Source organism: Pagrus pagrus, assembly GCF_965226575.1.
Source record: "Pagrus pagrus genome assembly, chromosome: 2".
Taxonomy (NCBI): Eukaryota; Metazoa; Chordata; class Actinopteri; order Spariformes; family Sparidae; genus Pagrus; species Pagrus pagrus.
In genome coordinates this window covers 9,696,852-9,715,948 of record NC_140186.1, presented here as the reverse complement: position 1 = coordinate 9,715,948, position 19,097 = coordinate 9,696,852, and the positions used below count along the sequence as shown (strand labels likewise).

The following is a 19,097-nucleotide window of genomic DNA, read 5'->3' as shown; positions in this document are numbered from 1 at the left end:
TTTAAGTCTTGAAAAATAAGAGACAAAATCTTTTCGTGAAAAGGGCTGTGATGCAAAATGGGATCATGGGGTTCAAAGCACGAGCAGAGGGTTTAACAAAGAGACTATCAAGTTGCATTCTTGAAACTTGAGCGTAAAAATAAAGGAAAAGATCACCCAAAAATGAAAATTAAGTCATGATTTTGTCGTCGGCATGGGTGGGGGGGAGTCAGTCGAAGTTTTGTAGTCAAAACATTTGCGGAGCTTCACGGCAAAATTGCCTTGCAGCATTCTTCTAAACAACTGAAGCAGATGGGGACCAAACACAAACAAACAAACAAACAAACAAACAAACATAAAATCGCTCTCTAAAGCTCTTCCAGCGTAATCCAAGTCTCCAGAAGCTCCGAGATCCAAAATTGATTTGAAACGTATCCTTTAAGTCTCTCACAAGTGCCCAAACTTTATGTTAATTCAAGACTAAATCACTGAGTAAGCTTTTCCCATATGGGAGTGAATAGTTAATAATAAGAAAAATAATAGAAGAGGAAAAGCAGCGCTTACAAATTATGATGCATGGTTTAAAATACATTATAGCTTTAACTCCTCCTCACTTTTGTATGAAACCATGATAGAAATGACTTCAGAGAAGCCATGACTGAGCCTCCTGACAGCCTTTAATGTATTCAGTGTCTTCACACCATAACAGACTTGTTCTCCCCAGTTTCACAGCTATCGCCTGTCCACTGACAGTACAGCCAGACAAAAATCTTCACAGATGGGCTCCGGGGACAAAGCTTTTTGCAAAACGGGACTGTGGACTTGGCATGAGGAGAAACAGGGAACCATGGATTGACAAGATTATTTGCAGAACTCAAAATGGGTTTCCCTTTTGTTCCATTTACACATTTTTTGACTGATAATTAATTAATTAATTAATTACATTTGAATGAAAAAACAAAAACTGTTATTTTCCATATACTAAATATATAGTATTGAAAAACTCATCCAGGACCACAGAATGAAAGCCTGATAACATGGGATGCATGATTTTATGCTGTAATGACAGTGGGATGAAAATAAGTTTTAATGGTTCATAATATGTGAACAGTTTTAGCTGTCTGTCTTTAATATATATACATACATATATATATACATACATATATGAGCTGAGGTTGGAATTCAAAAGACTAGAAAAAAACAACACCTTTGCCAAAATATGTACAATATGCATTAATACAGCCAAAATGATACAAAAATTAAAATTAAAAAAAAAACATAAAATGTATCAACAGCTGCACGAGGGTTAAGTTTTATTATGAGACAAAGCCCCCTATAGGACACAAGGGGGATACAGGTAAATTGCCCTATCTAGTGAAAAATAGTAAAAATGACAAAAACTCATCCAGGACCACAGCATGAAATAATGAAAGCATGATAACATGGGATGTATGATTTTATGCTGTAATGACAGTGGGATGAGAATAAAAAAAACAGTATTAATGGTTTCAGCTGTCTGTCTGTCTGTAATATACCCAGTTTATTATAAACATATATGAGCTGAGGTTGAACTTTAAAAGAGAAAAAAGTAACAAAATGTATGAAATTTGCATTAATAAAGCAAAAATGATCCAAAAATGAAAGTTAAAAAACATAAAATGTATGAAGGCTAGTTGATGTATAAAACTGTGACATCACTCTGTGTATTTACTGAACCCTGCGCTGTTTATCCGTCTGAGGGGACTTCATTCATCCCCCTGACTGACTCTGTGGTCATCTCCGTGTCTCCCCCGTCAGTCTTCCACAGCTAGAGGGAGACAGTGCTTTCTTGTGGGACGCCTTCGCCGCTCGGAGGACCGTCTTTGCCGACATGTCCTTGTTTGTGCGTTTTTAATCAGCGATTGGAAAATAACAGGTAGCCTCTGTCCGTCCGCCTCTCGCACCCAGATACACCCAGGAACGAAGCGGGCACCGAACCGAACCCGAACACGCCGCTTTTGACGCTGCGTCTGGCTGCGTTTTTTGCGCGTTTTCCAGGAGGAGGGGGCCGACGGGAGAAGCGGTCCACAGGGGTACAACAGCCGGGTTGAATCGCAACGTGTTTTGTGTTGAGTGTCACCGCAGTCGGGGCTGTGTGTCTCCATGAAACAGGCTGGGTCAACAGCCCGTCTCCCCCGCCTCTGGACAGATGATCGCCGCCTGATTTGGACCCACTAAAGACGACATCGTGGATATGGAATGGTGCATGCCGCTGGGCCAAGTTTTCAGCCTCTGAAAAACACCGGAATCATGGACAGTCATCCGCTGTAAGTGTGTGTGTGTGTCTGTGTGAGTGTGTGTGTGTTGACGTCTCCCTGTGGCTGCTTGACTGATGGTGCCGCATTGACAGAGACAGCGGCCAGCCGGTGTGGCTGCTCGCTGACCGGGGGGATCGCTCACTGATACCCGGGGACTCGCACCGAGCCTGTCCGCAGCAGCAGCAGCAGCAGCAGCAGCAGCACAGTGGAGGGTGTGTGTTTGTTGTGTTACCATGTCACGGTGTGTTGAGGTGGTGTGTTTAATGGCAAAAGGAGGGGTGTATGTGTCATATTAGCCATGTGTGTGTGGGTGTGTTTGTGACAGAAAACAAGGGCCACGTGATTTCTTTCTTTTGCCATGGACAGCATACATATGTGAGATGTTTTATTATGAAAGGGTGAGGCTGCTTGTGTGTGTGTGTGTTGTATTTCATTTTCTGCTCTTTAAAAGTACATTTCAAATGCAAATGCTCTACATTTCAGGGATGAAGGATAGATGTTGTACTGATAAACTATCAGACTGATATTGGGAAATGTATATTATCGGTTATGTATCGGTGGCCGATAAATAGGGCAGGTGATGTGAGGCCAAGCTGGAGCAGCATGTACAAACTCTGACACATCAGGTGACTGTTGGCGCCTTGAAAGTTTGTGAGCCGCTAATAAACAACAAGAAATTGAAGCCCAAATTGACCCGACGATCTTTTCCTAAACCTAACCAGTTCTGTTGCCTAAACGTAATCAAACTGCGACTGAAAACTATTACGTTTATTTGTAAGGAAAATAGATTTTTGGGATGGCGGCCGACCCGTCCTACAATCCCAAAGCTTCAGGCTTTTGTCATTATTCGACGAGTTGGGAATGAGACTCAAAAATCAACTTTTCTTACAAATAAAACCTTTTAAATATTATTTCAAATACTTAAAAACAAAAAAGTCTAAAAGCAAAATGACAATTAAAAGATCTGTTCATCCAGCGCGACTTATAAGAGTGATCTGTTGGTCCGTCTTCCTTGCAAGACACACAGATGCAAAAAAAAGTTTAAGGTCAAATAAACACGTCCTGCAAAACCACGCCCATCCAGGTGAAATACCAAGTTCTTAGTGAGCCAACGGTGTCATTACCGGTGTGGACGCTTTACACTTTCGCAGGAAGACAACAGGATTACAATTTGCAATACAAGTTCTGCAAGCAATTAGAAAGGAGGGAAAAGTCGACAAGTTAAAACACAACAAATCTACGTAGAGCCGTCATCCCTCTGTGCTCACTCTCTGAGCCTTCTTGCCTTCAGGTGTGCATAAACTGCAGGTTAGAGACTTATTTTTAAAATACAACAATGTGAAATTAACAGTTATATGATGCGTATCGACCATAAGAAGCAGGGAATTATGGGTAATCAGTATGGGCTGAAAAAAATCCATATCGTGCATCCCTACCACTTTTCACTCCACTCGCTTTTTTCTGGTTTTTACAACTTTAAATACAAACGTAAGCTTATAGAACACAACACCATCATTATTGTACAACTTTTTTTACCTTGTGACCCCAGTGTTTTACAAAATACTGCTTAGATTAGACACGATTCAGTATAAATGTGTCCTTTTTTTAAATATTCCCTCTTATTAATCATTTTACAACCCCATAGATTGATCATGTGACCCTGTGCAGTACTGCTGAATATTAATTAATGTTTGTGTATTTGTAGATTGAAGTGCTGAAGATGTGCAGCGTCCACACATTCAAATTTACACCCAGTGGCTGCTTTATTAGGGCCTAGGCTGGTTCATCTGGCGGGCCCCAAAACCGCCACAATCACTGTGGTTATGTGCTGATTTTTTTCAGAGTTAAAGGTGTTGTGTCATGTTGTGGTCCCGTCTTGTAGATGGCCGCTTGAAGACCAGATTTATTAGATGATATTAAGCTCAGTTGGTGCATATCCTTAAATAAATGTGTGGTGTTAGTAGATTCACCTCAAAACAGTTGACACGATGACAAACTGAAGCCCAGTCAGTATTATTCCAGAATAAAAGTACTGGTTGGGTTTATCTTTACTTACAATTTTTCTCCATTTTATGTACACAAGAACTGGAACTATACACACCTGAGTCTGAAAACTCAAACCTCATGGATCTAAAACAAAAGTCCAGACTTCTACACTCACATTTGTGCAAAACTTTAAGCACAAGTCTGGTCATTTAGCACATTTTTTGGTTCAACCCTGGAAAAAAAGGCCTTCACCCTAATTACCAAATTGGTCTCACTCTCACCTGTTCAAACTGAACTGGCAAAACACTTTAATCAACGATCAGAGTATATTAGAGGCCTCAGGTGGGGAAAAAATGGACTGAGAGAGGAGGAGGAAGACGAAGGCAATCCAATATCTCTAATGAAATCCATGCAACTTTGTGATTTGTGAAGGAAATGATTAACCCTTCTCAGTTTTGTGTTTAGGGCTTTGAGAAATTGAGCTGTTGATGTAGGAAAACTGTTAATGAAATTCTGAAGCAAAAGCGTACAAATTAACGTCCTGCTCAGAGGGTGGGAGGTGAATAAGTTACGTAATATTGAAAGGTGGTTCGTATTTGTTATATTCTAATATTCAACCCAGTTATACACCTCAACACAACGGAGGTAAATGAAATTTAATATGTGGTGCTCACAGCTTGAAAAATGACATTTTTAAAGCGCAAAACAGCAACAATCTCTCCTCACAATGACCAAACTCCCCTGTATAATCCACATCACACGCTGTGAACAGTTTTTCATGGGGACTTTGTCTGTAATTGGAAGTATTGTGTTGTGGCGGAAGCGAAGCAGCATCTGAAAAACCTCAGAAGATAAAGCCAACACCACATGGCTGGAAGTCTCTAGAGGTAAATGCCCAAAAATATACACCAATCGGCAGCAACATCGAAACGCTGACAAGAGCAGTGAACAGTGATTGATTGATCATTTCGTTACATTTAAGGCTGCACAATTAATTGAAATATTATCACAAAAGCAGTGTGGACAAGTGTTGTTCTCCAGATGTAAGAACACATGTTTATTTGGTACAGACCCCAACAAATGTCACATCTTCATGATTTTAATTGATCGCTCCCACTAATGAATCATATGGCAAAATATCTGTCAAAATAATCACAGTACCTCTTTCTTTTTTTTGACTACATTGTGCAGTCCTGGTTACAATGCAATGTGCTGTTGGGAAACCTTGTGTCCTGGCTTTCGTGTGGATGTCACCTGACACAAATCACCCACCAAAACACCATCGCAGGCCAAGTATTCCCCTCATGGTGATGGCAGTTGCCCTCCCAGCAGGACAATGCATCCTACCGGACACACTGCCAAAGCTGTAGAAGCAGAGTCAGGGTTTCCGGCACAACTTTATTTACTTCCCCCGCTTCCAGGGTGCAAGGAGAAGGGAAAAGTCTAAAGAGGTCAAGACTGCAGCGACACTTGTAGTGTATGGAACGTTTCGATTGTCACACCAACCTCTTAGTTGCTCTTCTCCAGATTTGGGTGAAGCCACGTGACCACATAATCTTTGTAGGTACTCCACTCTGATTAAGGCCACAAGCCGAAACTGGTTGGTCTAATAATAACGCTGTTCTATATACTTCAAGTGTTGCTGGAGATCTGACCTCTTTACACTGTAAGAAATGCTCACAAACAGCCCAGTGAACATGAAAAAGAGCTCAACCCGGTCTCCAAATTCCCCAGATCCAAATCCTATTGAGCATCAGTCAGTCTGATCCACGTAGGCCCCACCTCGCAACCCACAGGACTCAAAGGATTCATGCCAGACACCACAGTATCCCTCCGGAGGTCGTGTTTTCATGCCTTAATGGGTCAGAGCCCGGTTCAGTTCATGATGGGGGTATTGGCTATTGTCCCGCTTCTGCAAGAGATGTGCCAAGAGAGAGTATAATTGGTCTTGGTCTTGGTGGGTTGTGCATGTCAAGTGGCTTCCACATTAATACCATGACTCAAGGTTTCCCAGCAGAACATCAGATTGCAATGAGATTAACGGTCGTCCACTAAGAGGAGGGTCGTGGGTTCGATCCCTGACCTCTGCTGTCTACATGTCAAAGCGTCCTTAGGCAAGACACTGAACTCCATATTGCATCTGGTGGCTCTTACATATTGCTTCTGATGGGCAGGTGGTGCCTTGCAGGGTAGCCTCTCCCACCGGTGTATGAATGTGGGTGTGAATAGGTGAATGCCGACTTATGTTGTAAGGAGATGCGAGCGGTCTGTGAGACTAGAAAAGCGCTGTATAATTTGTAAGTTGTAAAGTCATTAGGTCAGAGTTGTACACTGCTACAGTGCTGACTCATAATGTTCCCTCTGTTTCCTTTTCTTCATGTAGCTTGGTGTCTGTGCTTGGTGTTTATTGTGATGATTGTTGAGTATGCTTCCCTTAAAGAAAAAAAAGTTCTGTACTAGTGCACCTGCAGATTGACCACGCTATACCTGACAGATGCTGCTGTTGTGATAACCGTTAGTTGAGGCAGTGTTTGTGTCGATATAAATAAAGCTGTCACATTTTTGTATTTTTAAAAAAGTTCAGAAACTGTTGGTCAAGGTGCTCAAGGTGTATTAACCTGAAGGAACCGAGATGACGATTTGAGCACAGCCGCTTGTTTTAAGTGTATAAAAGATAATGCACATGTCCTGTCATAGAAAACCTGCCATATATATCTGCCCTCCGTCACGTGCAGCATAATAATCCAGACATTCATCGTTACTAGTTATTCTCTGTTAATGTGTGTACATGTTCGTGTGTTTGCTTCATGTTTATATATCTGTGCTGTCCCTCTCAGGTGCACTAGACTTTGTCCACACGCTCTGGACAAAGAAGACGGAGTCGAGAGGCAAGGTCCTGTCACTCTCAACCCTCGGCACATGAGGAAGGCGTTCAAAGTCATGAACGAGCTGCGCAGGTGACTCATTTCTTTGTCGTGTCATTGTCCCCAAATCCTCTGGGTGCCACCGTTAAACTTTTAACGCCTCGTCTCTTGATCTCTTTAACGCCCATACAGCCAGAGCTTGTTGTGCGACGTGACCATAGTGGCGGAGGATGTAGAGATCGCTGCTCACAGGGTGGTTCTGGCTGCAGGGAGCCCCTACTTCCACGCTATGTTTACAGGTCAGGACTCTCTTCCACCCAGCGTCTTTGCACCTTTTGTTTCAGTTTCTGTTTTTTTTTTTGTTTTGTGTCCTGGTTTTATGTGGTTGGGGATGTCTAACACGTGTGTGCAAACAGGTGAGATGGCAGAGAGCAGAGCGAAACGGGTGAGGATAAAGGAGATGGATGGTTGGACTCTGGGCCTGCTGGTGGACTACATTTACACGGCAGAGATCCAGGTCACAGAGGAGAACGTGCAGGTAAACTCATGCAAATGCATCATCTGAAGTTATCCCTCACTAAATTTTACACTGGTCAGTGGAAACAGAGACACTTCTGATTTTACCTACATTTTACTTTACTGCAAATTTACACAAAAAATTGTAAATTTGCAGAATTTTTCCTGTTTTTTTTTTTTTTTTTCAGAATTCAGAAGTCCTGTATTTTTACAAATATACACATATATCACTAATATTTCAAATATAAAAAAATAAAAAAATAAAATAAAAATAAATTAACAAATGTATCATAACTCACAACATCTACTTTAACTGATGAAACTGTTAAATTCAAGTTTAATACTTTAATTCCATTTATAAAATTGGATACAATTAATGACAATTATTAAATATCTTTGAGTCTTCTCGTCCCTGGAGTCATAGTCCTGGTCAGAGCCGCTGTAAATCACCTCCTTACTCTATCCTCAGTCTTCAAACTGGCTTCTGTAGGTCTCACTGCAGTGACTCCCCCCATCATCTCAGGTTGCCGTGTGGGCAGACGTACAGGGCCAATTAGCTCCACGGCTAACTCAGCTATTTGCTAATGGCAACTAGTCGCTACAGCCAAAAATAGCTACAGCAAAATGTCTATCGAGCAGCGGTTAGCTGTAATGTTGCCCCCTATAGTTTTGGAGCTACTTTTGAATTGGCCGTTTCTTACAAATTACACCATTAACAGGCAATATACTGCCAATCCAGTTTTTGTGACTTTTTCTTGGGTGTAAGAGATTAAAACAAAAGTAAAAGGGACTGATATTTAAAGTTTAGTACGGAAATATCTTGTACTTCAATCCACACACTTGCATTTTATCAGAGAAGTCTCGAGTGGAGCAGATTCGTTTCTCACTCAAGGAAACTGTAGCAGTAACAAGCAAGTCATTTTAAGTGATTGAGCCTGTGGTCAACTGGGATAAAGATGGTGCCTCTACACACCTTGCTCCCCTGCAATTTTAATGTATTTGCATTATATACTGTAGGACCAAATCTGTCACTTCATGCAGGATACTGTGTGTGTGTGTGTGTGTGTGTGTGTGTTTGCCAGGCGTTGCTGCCCGCAGCAGGTCTGCTCCAGCTGAACGAGGTGAAGAAAGCTTGTTGCGAGTTCCTGAGCTCTCAGCTTCATCCATCCAACTGTCTGGGAATACGAGCCTTCGCTGACCTACACGCCTGCTCTCAGCTCCTCACACAGGCCAACAGCTACGCAGGTTTGTGTGTGTGTGTGTTTGCAAATCTCCATGTCTGTATGCGTGTGTGTGAACAGCGTCTACTGCTTCACTGAAATGGGTTTGTGAGGATGTGGGACGGTGGATGAGACAGAATGAGAGCAGGTTTAATTAATGAAAACGTTGAGTCACAAAGTCGTTTTTTCATGACAGAGCAACATTTCACTGAGGTGGTCGGGAGTGAGGAGTTCCTCAATTTGGGCATGGAGCAAGTATCCAGCCTGATCGCCAGCGACAAGCTCACCATCCCCACAGAGGAGAAGGTACACACACAATTACACACACACACACACCCTGCTCGATATATCAGGTAGGGCAACATGAACAGCTGATTGTACCTGATGTGATTAAAGTGTGTCTGTGTATTTATTCTGTAGGTTTTTGAGGCTGTGATAGCTTGGGTGAACCACGACAAAGACGTCCGGCAGGAACACTTGGCCCACCTGATGGAACATGTTCGCCTGCCGCTTCTCTCCAGAGAATACCTGGTTCAGGTATGAGCGTCTGCATCTGGATGTTTTTGAACTGAGCTGTTGTCACTTTAGCGTCTGACTAGCGTAGCTGCGGTTTGGAACAGGACCAGCTAAACTGGGACTCACAGGGGTTTGAAAAGCAGCTGCGTGCTAAACTGGCATTTCCATTGTTGCTCATATTCCCACATTGTTGTGCAATTAACCAAAATGAGTGAATGTGATTACGTAACGAGTGATGAAGTGTGCATGATTATTGAGCTTCTCACCCTTGATTCTCACACAAATCTACATTGTATCGCAGCACATTTGCCCTCATTTGTGCGACATACATTTTTATCTTTACCTTTATCTCACGGTACCTGGTTGTCAGGATACATCATATACATGTATAATTTATTGGCCAGATAATGAGGCATTTATATTGTCCGCTATTTATCGACAGTAATTACACCACAGTACAACCACCACTGCTGCTTAAGAACTGCTTTATCCTTCAGTGTCAGTCTTGTTTCAACACTCCGGCAGGACAAATACTCGTTGTCTGTGTTTGCTAGCACACAGCCAGGCAACATGTTGCTTACATATCCAGTTTACAGGAGACGTTGTCCAACTAGTTTTTTATACCGGCCTTGACAGCACTGGCTGCTAATGTTTTCAGTTTGCGGGTCTGTGCCTGTGTTTGTGTGTCTATCATGGTGGGAACTAACACGGAAAGGATTTTGAGGATTTTGCCAGGTGTGTCTGTGGATAGATTTTTGTCAGCGAGATACAGTCACACAACTTTATAGTTGTGTAGTTGAGATCATAATAAAAACTGATGGTCGGCCTTCGGGCATTGTCAGGGCTGTCGAGGGGCTGTAGTTGGTGCCATGTGTCCCACACAGTTGACACTGGACAGCTCTTGTTGGATGCTTGTTGGCCGTTTCAGGCAGCTCCTCATTGGTGAAAGAAATCACTCTGATTGGCTGCTCAGGTAAGCAGATCAGTGCATGAAAAAAGAAACAGAAAAGAGCCTGTTGCTGGAGTATCCCTGATTTCATCCATTGAGCACAGTTTCTCCTTCTTTTTCTCCTCCACCTCTTCGCCAGTGCCATCTGCAACTTTTTATCAGACATATTATCGATCAGCAGTGGCTGTATGTCAAAAAATGCTGCTGGATCCTAACAACGGTTTGTATTTCAGTAGAGAGGCACCTGCAGAACGTACAAGCTTGTCGGCCGGCGGCTGTAGACTTTGCAGTGTGTTAAAGTGCAGCTTTTTGGCCGAGACGCAGGAGACGTGAGGCGACGCAACAGTCGGCCTTCGATGCAGCTAGTTCTTTGACCATTCAGTCATTCCCCTCCACCGTAGTGCAGCTGGTACTGTCTTCACCTTGTCTGTCTGTCTGTGGACAGGTTTGATTTTGCCTCAGGAAACTTTACAGGTGAGATGGGTGTGTTTTGTGGTCACGAGACACCTGTTGCGGCGGGAACTGCCGCAGAAGCAGTTTCTTGCCAACTGTTTCTATTGTCTGTCTGTCTGTGGTGGACTGAATGTGAGCGCTGCTTCACTTTTTATGAAAGGTGATTTTGTTTGTGATGGAGAAGAGAAATCCACTGCTACTACTTCTTTAATACTACTTTAAAGGCTTGTGTCAAATTAAAAACGGCATTGGATGCACGTTGGTGCGAGCGTTAATTCTACCTCTCACTAACTGCTTCCTCTCTCGCTGTTTGGTTGTGCTAGCGGGTGGAGGAGGAGTCTCTGATAAAGAACAGCAGCGCGTGTAAAGACTACCTGATCGAGGCCATGAAGTACCACCTGCTGCCAGCTGACCAGAGGGCTCTGATGAAAACTGCACGCACACGGATGAGGACGCCAGCCTGCTGTCCTAAGGTATCCACACATTCTCCACTGAGTTAAGAGAAATCCCTCTTAGAAAGGAAAGAGAGTTGATCTATAATCCTTCACATAACTGCATAATTGATTCCCTCCTGCGTTTTAGGTGATGGTTGTGGTCGGAGGCCAGGCTCCCAAGGCCATCCGCAGTGTTGAGTGTTATGACTTTGAGGAGCAGCGATGGTACCAGGTGGCCGAGCTGCCGACCAGGAGGTGCAGAGCAGGTGGGAAACCCTCATTTATACTAATCACAGTGAGTGGGCTGGATCCTCTGTGGAACGCTGACTTATTAATAATTAGTTAATAGAAGTTTCTCAGCAGGAACATGCCCTCAAACAGCCAATGTAGTGTAAATTACAGGGGTTATATATATGGCAAATATTGTACAAGGTTAATATTTAATAAACTCTGTCTGTATAACGTCATTAAATCTGTGTTTGGAAGCCGTGAGGTGATATTTCCACCTCAGCACTATTTTACAAAACACAGTAGGGCACAGTGGGATGGAGGATTCTGAGGGCTGCAAAGAATTTGCTGGCTGTGTCCTCCAAGTTCAAGCAAAAGGAGGCTGTGTTTCCCCGACAGAGTATGAAAAAGGAACAGGCTTTGTCGACCTGTCATAATATATTCAGTTTAGTTTAGCTGATTTATTTGACATAGACATAACGGCATAGACGCGAAAGGGAGAATAAAAATACAATACAGGTATAAAAATACAGTACTATGAAGTTTCAGTAATGTCTGTGCAGGTGTATTAGTTGTGAGAACATTGTCATTTTGCCCATTACAATGTGACCGTTGCTACTGAGAGGCTTTGAGGCCCGTGTGTTGACTCTACTGAAGTCCTGATGGTCAAAGTCATCAAACAGGATGGGAGCATGACCGTGGCGATTTGATTCAGAAGCACAGACGCGGCTCCAGACTGTGGTAACATCTGGACAGTCAGCTGCGTATGCTCTCGGCTCAGGTCTTGGTTATCTTGGCATGTTCTGATGCGTCGCTGTTTGGTTTTTGGGACTGTGCATATTTAAATACGATCTGGGTGTTGTTGCAAACAGCACATCCTTTTTACTGTGCTGCCCCCTGGTGGCGGGTTTCTAACCATCACACACCCATAGACAGCTGCCAAAGCTGCCATCTGCACTGCTCTGTCCTCAGCGTTAGATATTTGTATATAATTATGTGTATTTTTATTAAGTATTAAAGGTCCTCTTTGTAAAAAAAATGTTTTAGTCTCACTCCCAATTCGTCAAAAACTGAGGCTTTGGGATGGCAGCCGGCCCATCATACAATCACAACAAATTGGGAATGAGACTCAAAAAACACCTTATCGTACAAATAGGTCGTTCAATTTAAAATGCGATAGAAGAAATATTGTGACTAATACTTTTGGTGAAATGATGAGACTCAATTGATCCTCAAGATTAAATTCACAAATGAAGGTCACCAGAGATGACACTCCTCTCCTCTCTCTGAGCTTTCTTCAGTAATCACCCTCACTCGACGGGTTTGTGAGTAACTCCTGTGTTTTCTCCTTTAGGTGTGGTGTACGTGAGCGGGTGCGTGTATGCTGTAGGCGGTTTCAACGGATCTTTACGTGTACGGACGGTCGACTGTTACGACCCGATGATGGACCGCTGGACGAGCGTGAGCAGCATGCAGGACCGTCGATCAACGCTCGGAGCTGCTGTGCTCAACGGACTCCTGTACGCTGTGGGGGGCTTCGACGGCAGCACAGGTACAGTTGTGATGGCGTGTCAGTGGGGTCAAGACGCTGAATCTCTTCAGGCTTTTATTTTTGTGTAACAACAGGAAGTGATAAGCTATGAACATTCTCACGATGTTTCTGATCCACGTCCTGTGTGTTCGCAGGTCTGTCGACAATCGAGGCGTACAACGCCAAGACAGACGAGTGGTTCCATGTGTTACCCATGAGCACCCGACGGAGCAGCGTAGGAGTGGGTGTTGTCAATGGTGAATACAGTTCCCAGTTTTACAGCCTGCGTTTAGAAATAGATCAGAGGTTGGACAAAATAACAGAAACCGATTTACAATAGTACTGCAATTAATACATTTTTGTAATTTTTAGAGGAATTGAATCCAGTTTGTAGAGACAGAAACTGGCTTGGCTTTCTGAATTATGCATAATTTCTTGTGTTTTTAGGGATCCTGTATGCAGTTGGAGGTTATGATGGTGCAACGAGACAATGTCTGAGTACAGTAGAGGCTTACAATCCTAAAAGCAACACGTGGAGCTACATCGCCGAGATGGGCACGAGACGCAGCGGAGCAGGTTTATTCATTTATTCTGTTAATCCAACAAAACAACGCACTCAAATGAAGATGTAATTATTTTGCTCCTTTGACAAAATGTAAAATATGTAAAACTTTTTTTTTTGTCTTCCTCAGGTGTAGGTGTGTTAAAAGGTTTACTGTATGCTGTGGGAGGTCACGATGGCCCACTAGTGAGGAAGAGTTGTGAAGTTTACGATCCGGCCTCTAACAGCTGGCGACAGGTAGCTGACATGAACATGTGTCGACGTAACGCAGGTAACGCAGACCCGTCCGTCCACCAGACATCCTCACGGTCGAGATGTTTCTCCGTTAGACGTGCATCGATCTTTGTTCTGTGTCTGTTTGTGTTTTCAGGTGTGTGTGCCGTAAACAACTTACTGTACGTGGTGGGAGGAGACGATGGCAGCTGCAATTTGGCCTCCGTGGAGTTCTACAATCCAAACTCGGACAAGTGGACGCTACTGCCGACTTGCATGAGCACAGGACGAAGTTATGCAGGTGCGTAGGCGACAGGTGAACACACGGGCTGAAAACTTAACATTTTGCATCCAAACTGAAGCAAGAGGTAACTTTTGAAAAAGGCTTGGGCAGTAGTTTAGCAGAATGTTTTATCGTGTCGGATCTTTATGAGCAAATGGAAGTTGTTTTTTTCATGTTTTTGTTTCATAAACAAAATATTTCTATGTAAATATGGTCTTAAGGCAATGCAGCGCAAATTAGTAATCCATCTGCACACACACGTTGTAAACCTGTGCAACTTTCAACACATGCAGTACAACCTATCTCTGATGTGATTAAAGGAGGGCTACGTAGTTTTGGGGAAGATATTTTAATCAGAAGAGAAAGATCTTTGACTGATTTTTTTATACCCTAAACAAACAAAATAAACAAACTGATTATGTTTTCATGACTGAATAAACAAACTGACCTTAAAGGACAACACAATTTCATACTGTTTTTACTTTGTTTATATGTGGCGGACCCTGCCACCTTTCTAGCTTCAAACAGTGTTCTGGGAACCTTATTTTCCTCTATTTTAAATCCTGAGTTTGAATTTCTTCTCCAAAACTACATACCTCCCCTCTCTGACCGATGTGATAACAAAAGATAAAATAAAAAGGCTGGATAAATAAAGAATAACCTGTTATTTAACTCCCTTGTTTTATCAGTTATGATTACTTTTTTAAATGCTAATATTTAATCATAGTAACATATTTTATGGTAATTTCAAACTCAATTACAAAAATTAAATATTAAAAAACGTACTTTATTTATTGAGTGAGACCTCTTGTGGCCCACCTGCAGTACTGTCACAGCCCACCTCGGACCACACTTTGGGAATCACTGTGTTACATTTTTCCAACATCAGTATGTTAATAAGTACATGATAATGATATTTTTCTTTTTATGCCACAGGTGTGACTGTGATCGACAAGCCCTTATGACTGCTCTTGACTCCTGCCATTGATTCCGAGCAGAGTGTACTCTGCTGAATACTGATCTTGGATCTGTCTACGATGCCAATGCTTCGATGTTGGGCAGCATTAGCACGGGCACTGACGAAGATGAAGAAAATGACAAGGTTGTTGTTGTTGAGGATGAAGATGAAGATTTTTGCACTTAACCTGAACGGGGGGAGCTGTAACCTGAACGGGGGGGATTGAACCCGCGTTTTGATCCCCTCCTGGGAGGACTGCCACAGCGACTGGACAAAAACCAGTTTGAAGCACCGTTGCAGTGTCATTGAACGCTACTGACATGAAGCTACTTTAACTGCAAAGTTACTTTAACATTAGCAATGTTAACGTGAACCGGCTCTGAGAGAGACCACTGATCTAATCTATGGGAGAGGGAGGCAGAGAAGGACCATTTGGGACTGAAATCTTTGTTTCTCCTTCGTTTTTATCCTCCTGAAAAGTGTGTTTGTGTGTGTGTGTGTGTGTCTGTCCGTCTGAGTGTGTGTGCGCGCTTGCATTTAAAGGTGCTCCTTCGCTTGCACATGTGAGCATGTGCATCTGTGTGGTGACGCCTGGTCCGACGCCGCATGAGCGCACTCTGTCTGACCTCTGACCTTTTACAGTGTTGCCGTGTGGCTGTACAAGAGTGCCTGAATGTCAAACTACGCCCCCCTGCGTCCCTCCTCTTCTCCTCTTCTCGTGTCTTGAGCACTGTGACTGGACAGAGCTCAGCTGGACTCTGCACCTCTGTTCTGGGAGACGAAGAGTTTGATTTCAGATCGATGATGCCGCGTTAGCCTGCATGAGTTCAGAACAGCCGAGGGAGAGGGAGTCGCAGGAAATGTACATTTCTACTAAATAAAAACAACAAAAAAAAAAAAAACAGACTTTCACTGGATCTCTTCTGGTGAGGGAGAAGCCTAATTCATGTTGCCAAAAACAGTGACAGACAGAGGGAGAAGCTGTTTGAGATGAAAACAGTTGGATGTATCAGTGCTTTACTGTCTCCTGGCAGCCATCTTTGCTGTGGTCGTAACCACTAATGACGACGACAGCCTGAACTCACTGCATGGTCCCCGACTCTCCTTCAGCAGTACCCTCCTCTCCCTTGGTGTAGCAACCCTATTAACTACTGCGCACCCTGACGTACTATGAATGTGCCAATTTTAATATGTCTCTTTATTTCTGTCTCTCTTTACTACTTTACTAATCTGTTCTCTTCTCTTTCTGGAAAGTGACCAAACCTAGTCTTGATTTTCTTCAGTCTCTTTCTCTTCCCTCTCCTCCTATATTGAAAAAAACTTGCTATAATAGTAACTGGTATCGCTGTTTCTTGTCAGTGTATTGAGGAATGTCATGTAGGCTAATGACTTTGAAAATGTTTCATTACTTGTTTTATATTCTCATTAATAAATATGCTTCTTGTATTTAAAGCTGTGAAATGATATAATCTGTTTTTAAAACTTTGCCAAATCAGTAAAACATTGAAATGGAATATGCTGTGTGTGATATTTTAATAACATCGATTCATTTATTACATTTTTACACATCACTATTAGTGTTGAGTGTTGCAAATGAGTACCTTTTGGCACTGATCAGTAAAAGTAGCAGAAGCTGGCATCATTTGCCTTCCCGGTTACATACTCATCATAAATTAGTCTTTCTATGGAGGACTGAACCTGCCAAAATCAGAAATAAATATATAAATGGCTCAATTAATAAATTAATAAGCCATTCCATGCATGAAATAAATGTAGTTATTAATTCATTTATAAAATGGGGATGGTTTCGCCCAAAATGCAAATTGTAAATAAGTCAGAAATAAAAGAAATTAATTAAAAATGAATGAATTAAATAAAAAATAACGTGGGAAAGTAAATTAATTGTTGAAAAAGGTAAATAAGTGGAGGCAAATTAATGCAGAATTATCCATTAATGTCAAATTTTGTAAATTAATTTATGCCTATATTCATTTTCAATTTTATTTTTGGTACATTTATTGTCATATTCATTTATTTATTGAGCCATTAATACATTTCTTTATTTATTTCTGATTTTGCAGGTTTAGTCCTCCATATTTTCTGCCATTCTGTGTAAACATACACATTTTAGATGTACACACTGATTCTTTCTCACTAGATTCAGAGGCTGACTGGTTAACAGACTGTTTTGTCAGTGATGACCATCTAGTGGACATATAGTAGAACTACATCACCTCAGTGATAGCAGTGTTTTAAACTGCTCCTAGATCTGCAGATAGTCCCAGAGTTAGCCGGCTCTGTTGGCAGAAGTCTCTAGTGCACAAACACAGGAGATCAAAGTATTTTTATTGCTGGGAAGTCGAGCCATTCTGGCCTCATGCGCCACTGAAGCAGCTTTCATAGAAATTAACGCATTTTGCTTTTTTTTTCCAAATATAAAAAAAAAATCACTTGGTTTCACACAAAAATTAAAAATATATTTTTAAAAATGATTTTTTCCTATTTTTATTTTTTTTTTCATATGAGAAACTGAGAGAGAAACGTTTTTTCCATGTGAGAAACCTAGTAAAAAAACCTTTTTAGGTTTTTTTTTTCACGTGTGAACCCGACTGAAAAAAGTGATTTCAGAATATTTTTTCACCTGTGAAACCAAGTGATTTTCTTTTAGGATATGTTTTTCATGTGTGAAAACAAGTACAAAAAAATTTTTTTTTGGAAAATATTTTTTCACGTGTGAAACCAAGTGATTTATTTTTTCAGCAAAAAAATGTTTTTCCGTGTGTGAAACCAATGAAAAAAGTTTTTTAGGAGAATTTCTTTTTTCATGTGAGAAACCTAGTAAAAAAAGCATTTTCAAAATTTTTTTCAAGCGTGAACCCGAGTGAAAAAAGTGATTTCAGAATATTTTTTCACCTGTGAAACAAAGTGATTTGTTTTTTCAGCAAAAAATGTTTTTCATATGGAGCCCCCAAAGGGACATGGGAAAAAAACAATGCACAGAGCGCACTGGAGACAGTGCAGTGCACACACACACTCTGCCTTCTCCAGTCAGCTCATCTGGATCATCCTCACCACCTGCGAATATGGATTGTAATTTATGAAAGCCTGTAAATAAAGTCAGTGACAGCTCTCACAGAATCGTTACATTCCATATCCTCGTTGTGAGTCCTAATCATAAGTTTTATTTTTTTAAATGTTATTATTATTTTTTCCCCATGTCCCTTTAGGGGATCCATAGAAAAGTTCTTTAGAATATTTTTTTTTTCGTGTGTTCCGAGTGAAAAAAGTCTTTTTAGGAGATTTTTTTTGATATGCGAAAAAAAGAGTGAAAAAACATTTTAGCTGATTTTTTTTTTTCACTATGAAACCAAGTAAAAAAAGTTTTTTAGGATAATTTTTTTTGATATGCAAAAAAAGAGTGAAAAAAGATTTTAGCAGAATTTTTTTGTGTGAAACCGGGTAAAAAAAGCTTTTTAGGAGAAATGTTTAGTGTGTGAAACTGTCTCCTAGAAACAACAGACTTTGTGTGTGAAACCGTATGAAAAAAGTTCTTTAGGAGAATTCTTATTTTTTCGTGTGAGAAACAGAGTGAAAAGTTTTTTTAGGAGATTTTTTTTTTATATGCGAAAAAAAAGTGAAAAAAGTTTTTTAGGAAATTTTTTTTCATGTGTGAAACCGAGTGAAAAAAGTATTTCAGGAGATTTTTTTCTGAAATGCGAAAAAAAGAGTGCAAAAAGATTTTAGGAGAATTTTTTTTTCGTGTGAGAAACGGAGTGAAAAGTTTTTTTAGGAGAATTTTTTCACGTGTGAAAAGAAGTAAAAACAAATTTTCAGGAGATTTCAGGAACTTTTCCTTAATGTTTCTTTCATGTTTCAATATATATTTTTTTCAGCTAGATTTTTCTGGCATAACCTTTTCTTTTCACCTGTTCTCAAGTCATAAAAAACGAGAGAGAAAATAATTTAGATCAGACGTACAATGGTCATTGTCTACAACATTTTTGTGGCCAAAACAAACATGACCAAAATGAGGAAACATTTATTTTTTAGACATTTTCCTCCTCCATACAGCAGACATTACGGAGCATCAACAGTTTCACGGTGACAC

The 19,097-nt window shown here is 41.2% G+C and overlaps 1 protein-coding gene across 3 annotated transcripts; it reads left to right on the top strand.

Moving 5' to 3' along the window:
* Positions 1 to 1,850: 1,850 nt before the first annotated feature.
* klhl2 (kelch-like family member 2) lies at positions 1,851 to 16,503 on the top strand. 3 transcript variants are annotated; one of them, XM_084366627.1, is made up of 16 exons: positions 2,223 to 2,285; positions 6,646 to 6,680; positions 7,100 to 7,219; positions 7,319 to 7,425; positions 7,543 to 7,664; positions 8,725 to 8,887; positions 9,059 to 9,168; positions 9,283 to 9,399; positions 11,104 to 11,253; positions 11,363 to 11,480; positions 12,797 to 12,994; positions 13,129 to 13,230; positions 13,421 to 13,549; positions 13,666 to 13,806; positions 13,906 to 14,049; positions 14,968 to 16,503. In XM_084366627.1, the coding sequence occupies exons 3-16, from the start codon at positions 7,182 to 7,184 to the stop codon at positions 14,994 to 14,996; spliced, it is 1,668 nt and encodes a 555-aa protein (XP_084222753.1). In that variant the 5' UTR covers positions 2,223 to 2,285; positions 6,646 to 6,680; positions 7,100 to 7,181; the 3' UTR covers positions 14,997 to 16,503. The 3 variants fall into 3 exon arrangements, with proteins under 3 accessions (XP_084222751.1, XP_084222753.1, XP_084222752.1); XM_084366626.1 differs by having other exon boundaries at positions 2,235 to 2,285; positions 6,646 to 6,685; XM_084366625.1 differs by lacking the exon at positions 6,646 to 6,680 and having other exon boundaries at positions 1,851 to 2,285.
* The last annotated feature ends 2,594 nt before the right edge of the window (positions 16,504 to 19,097 follow it).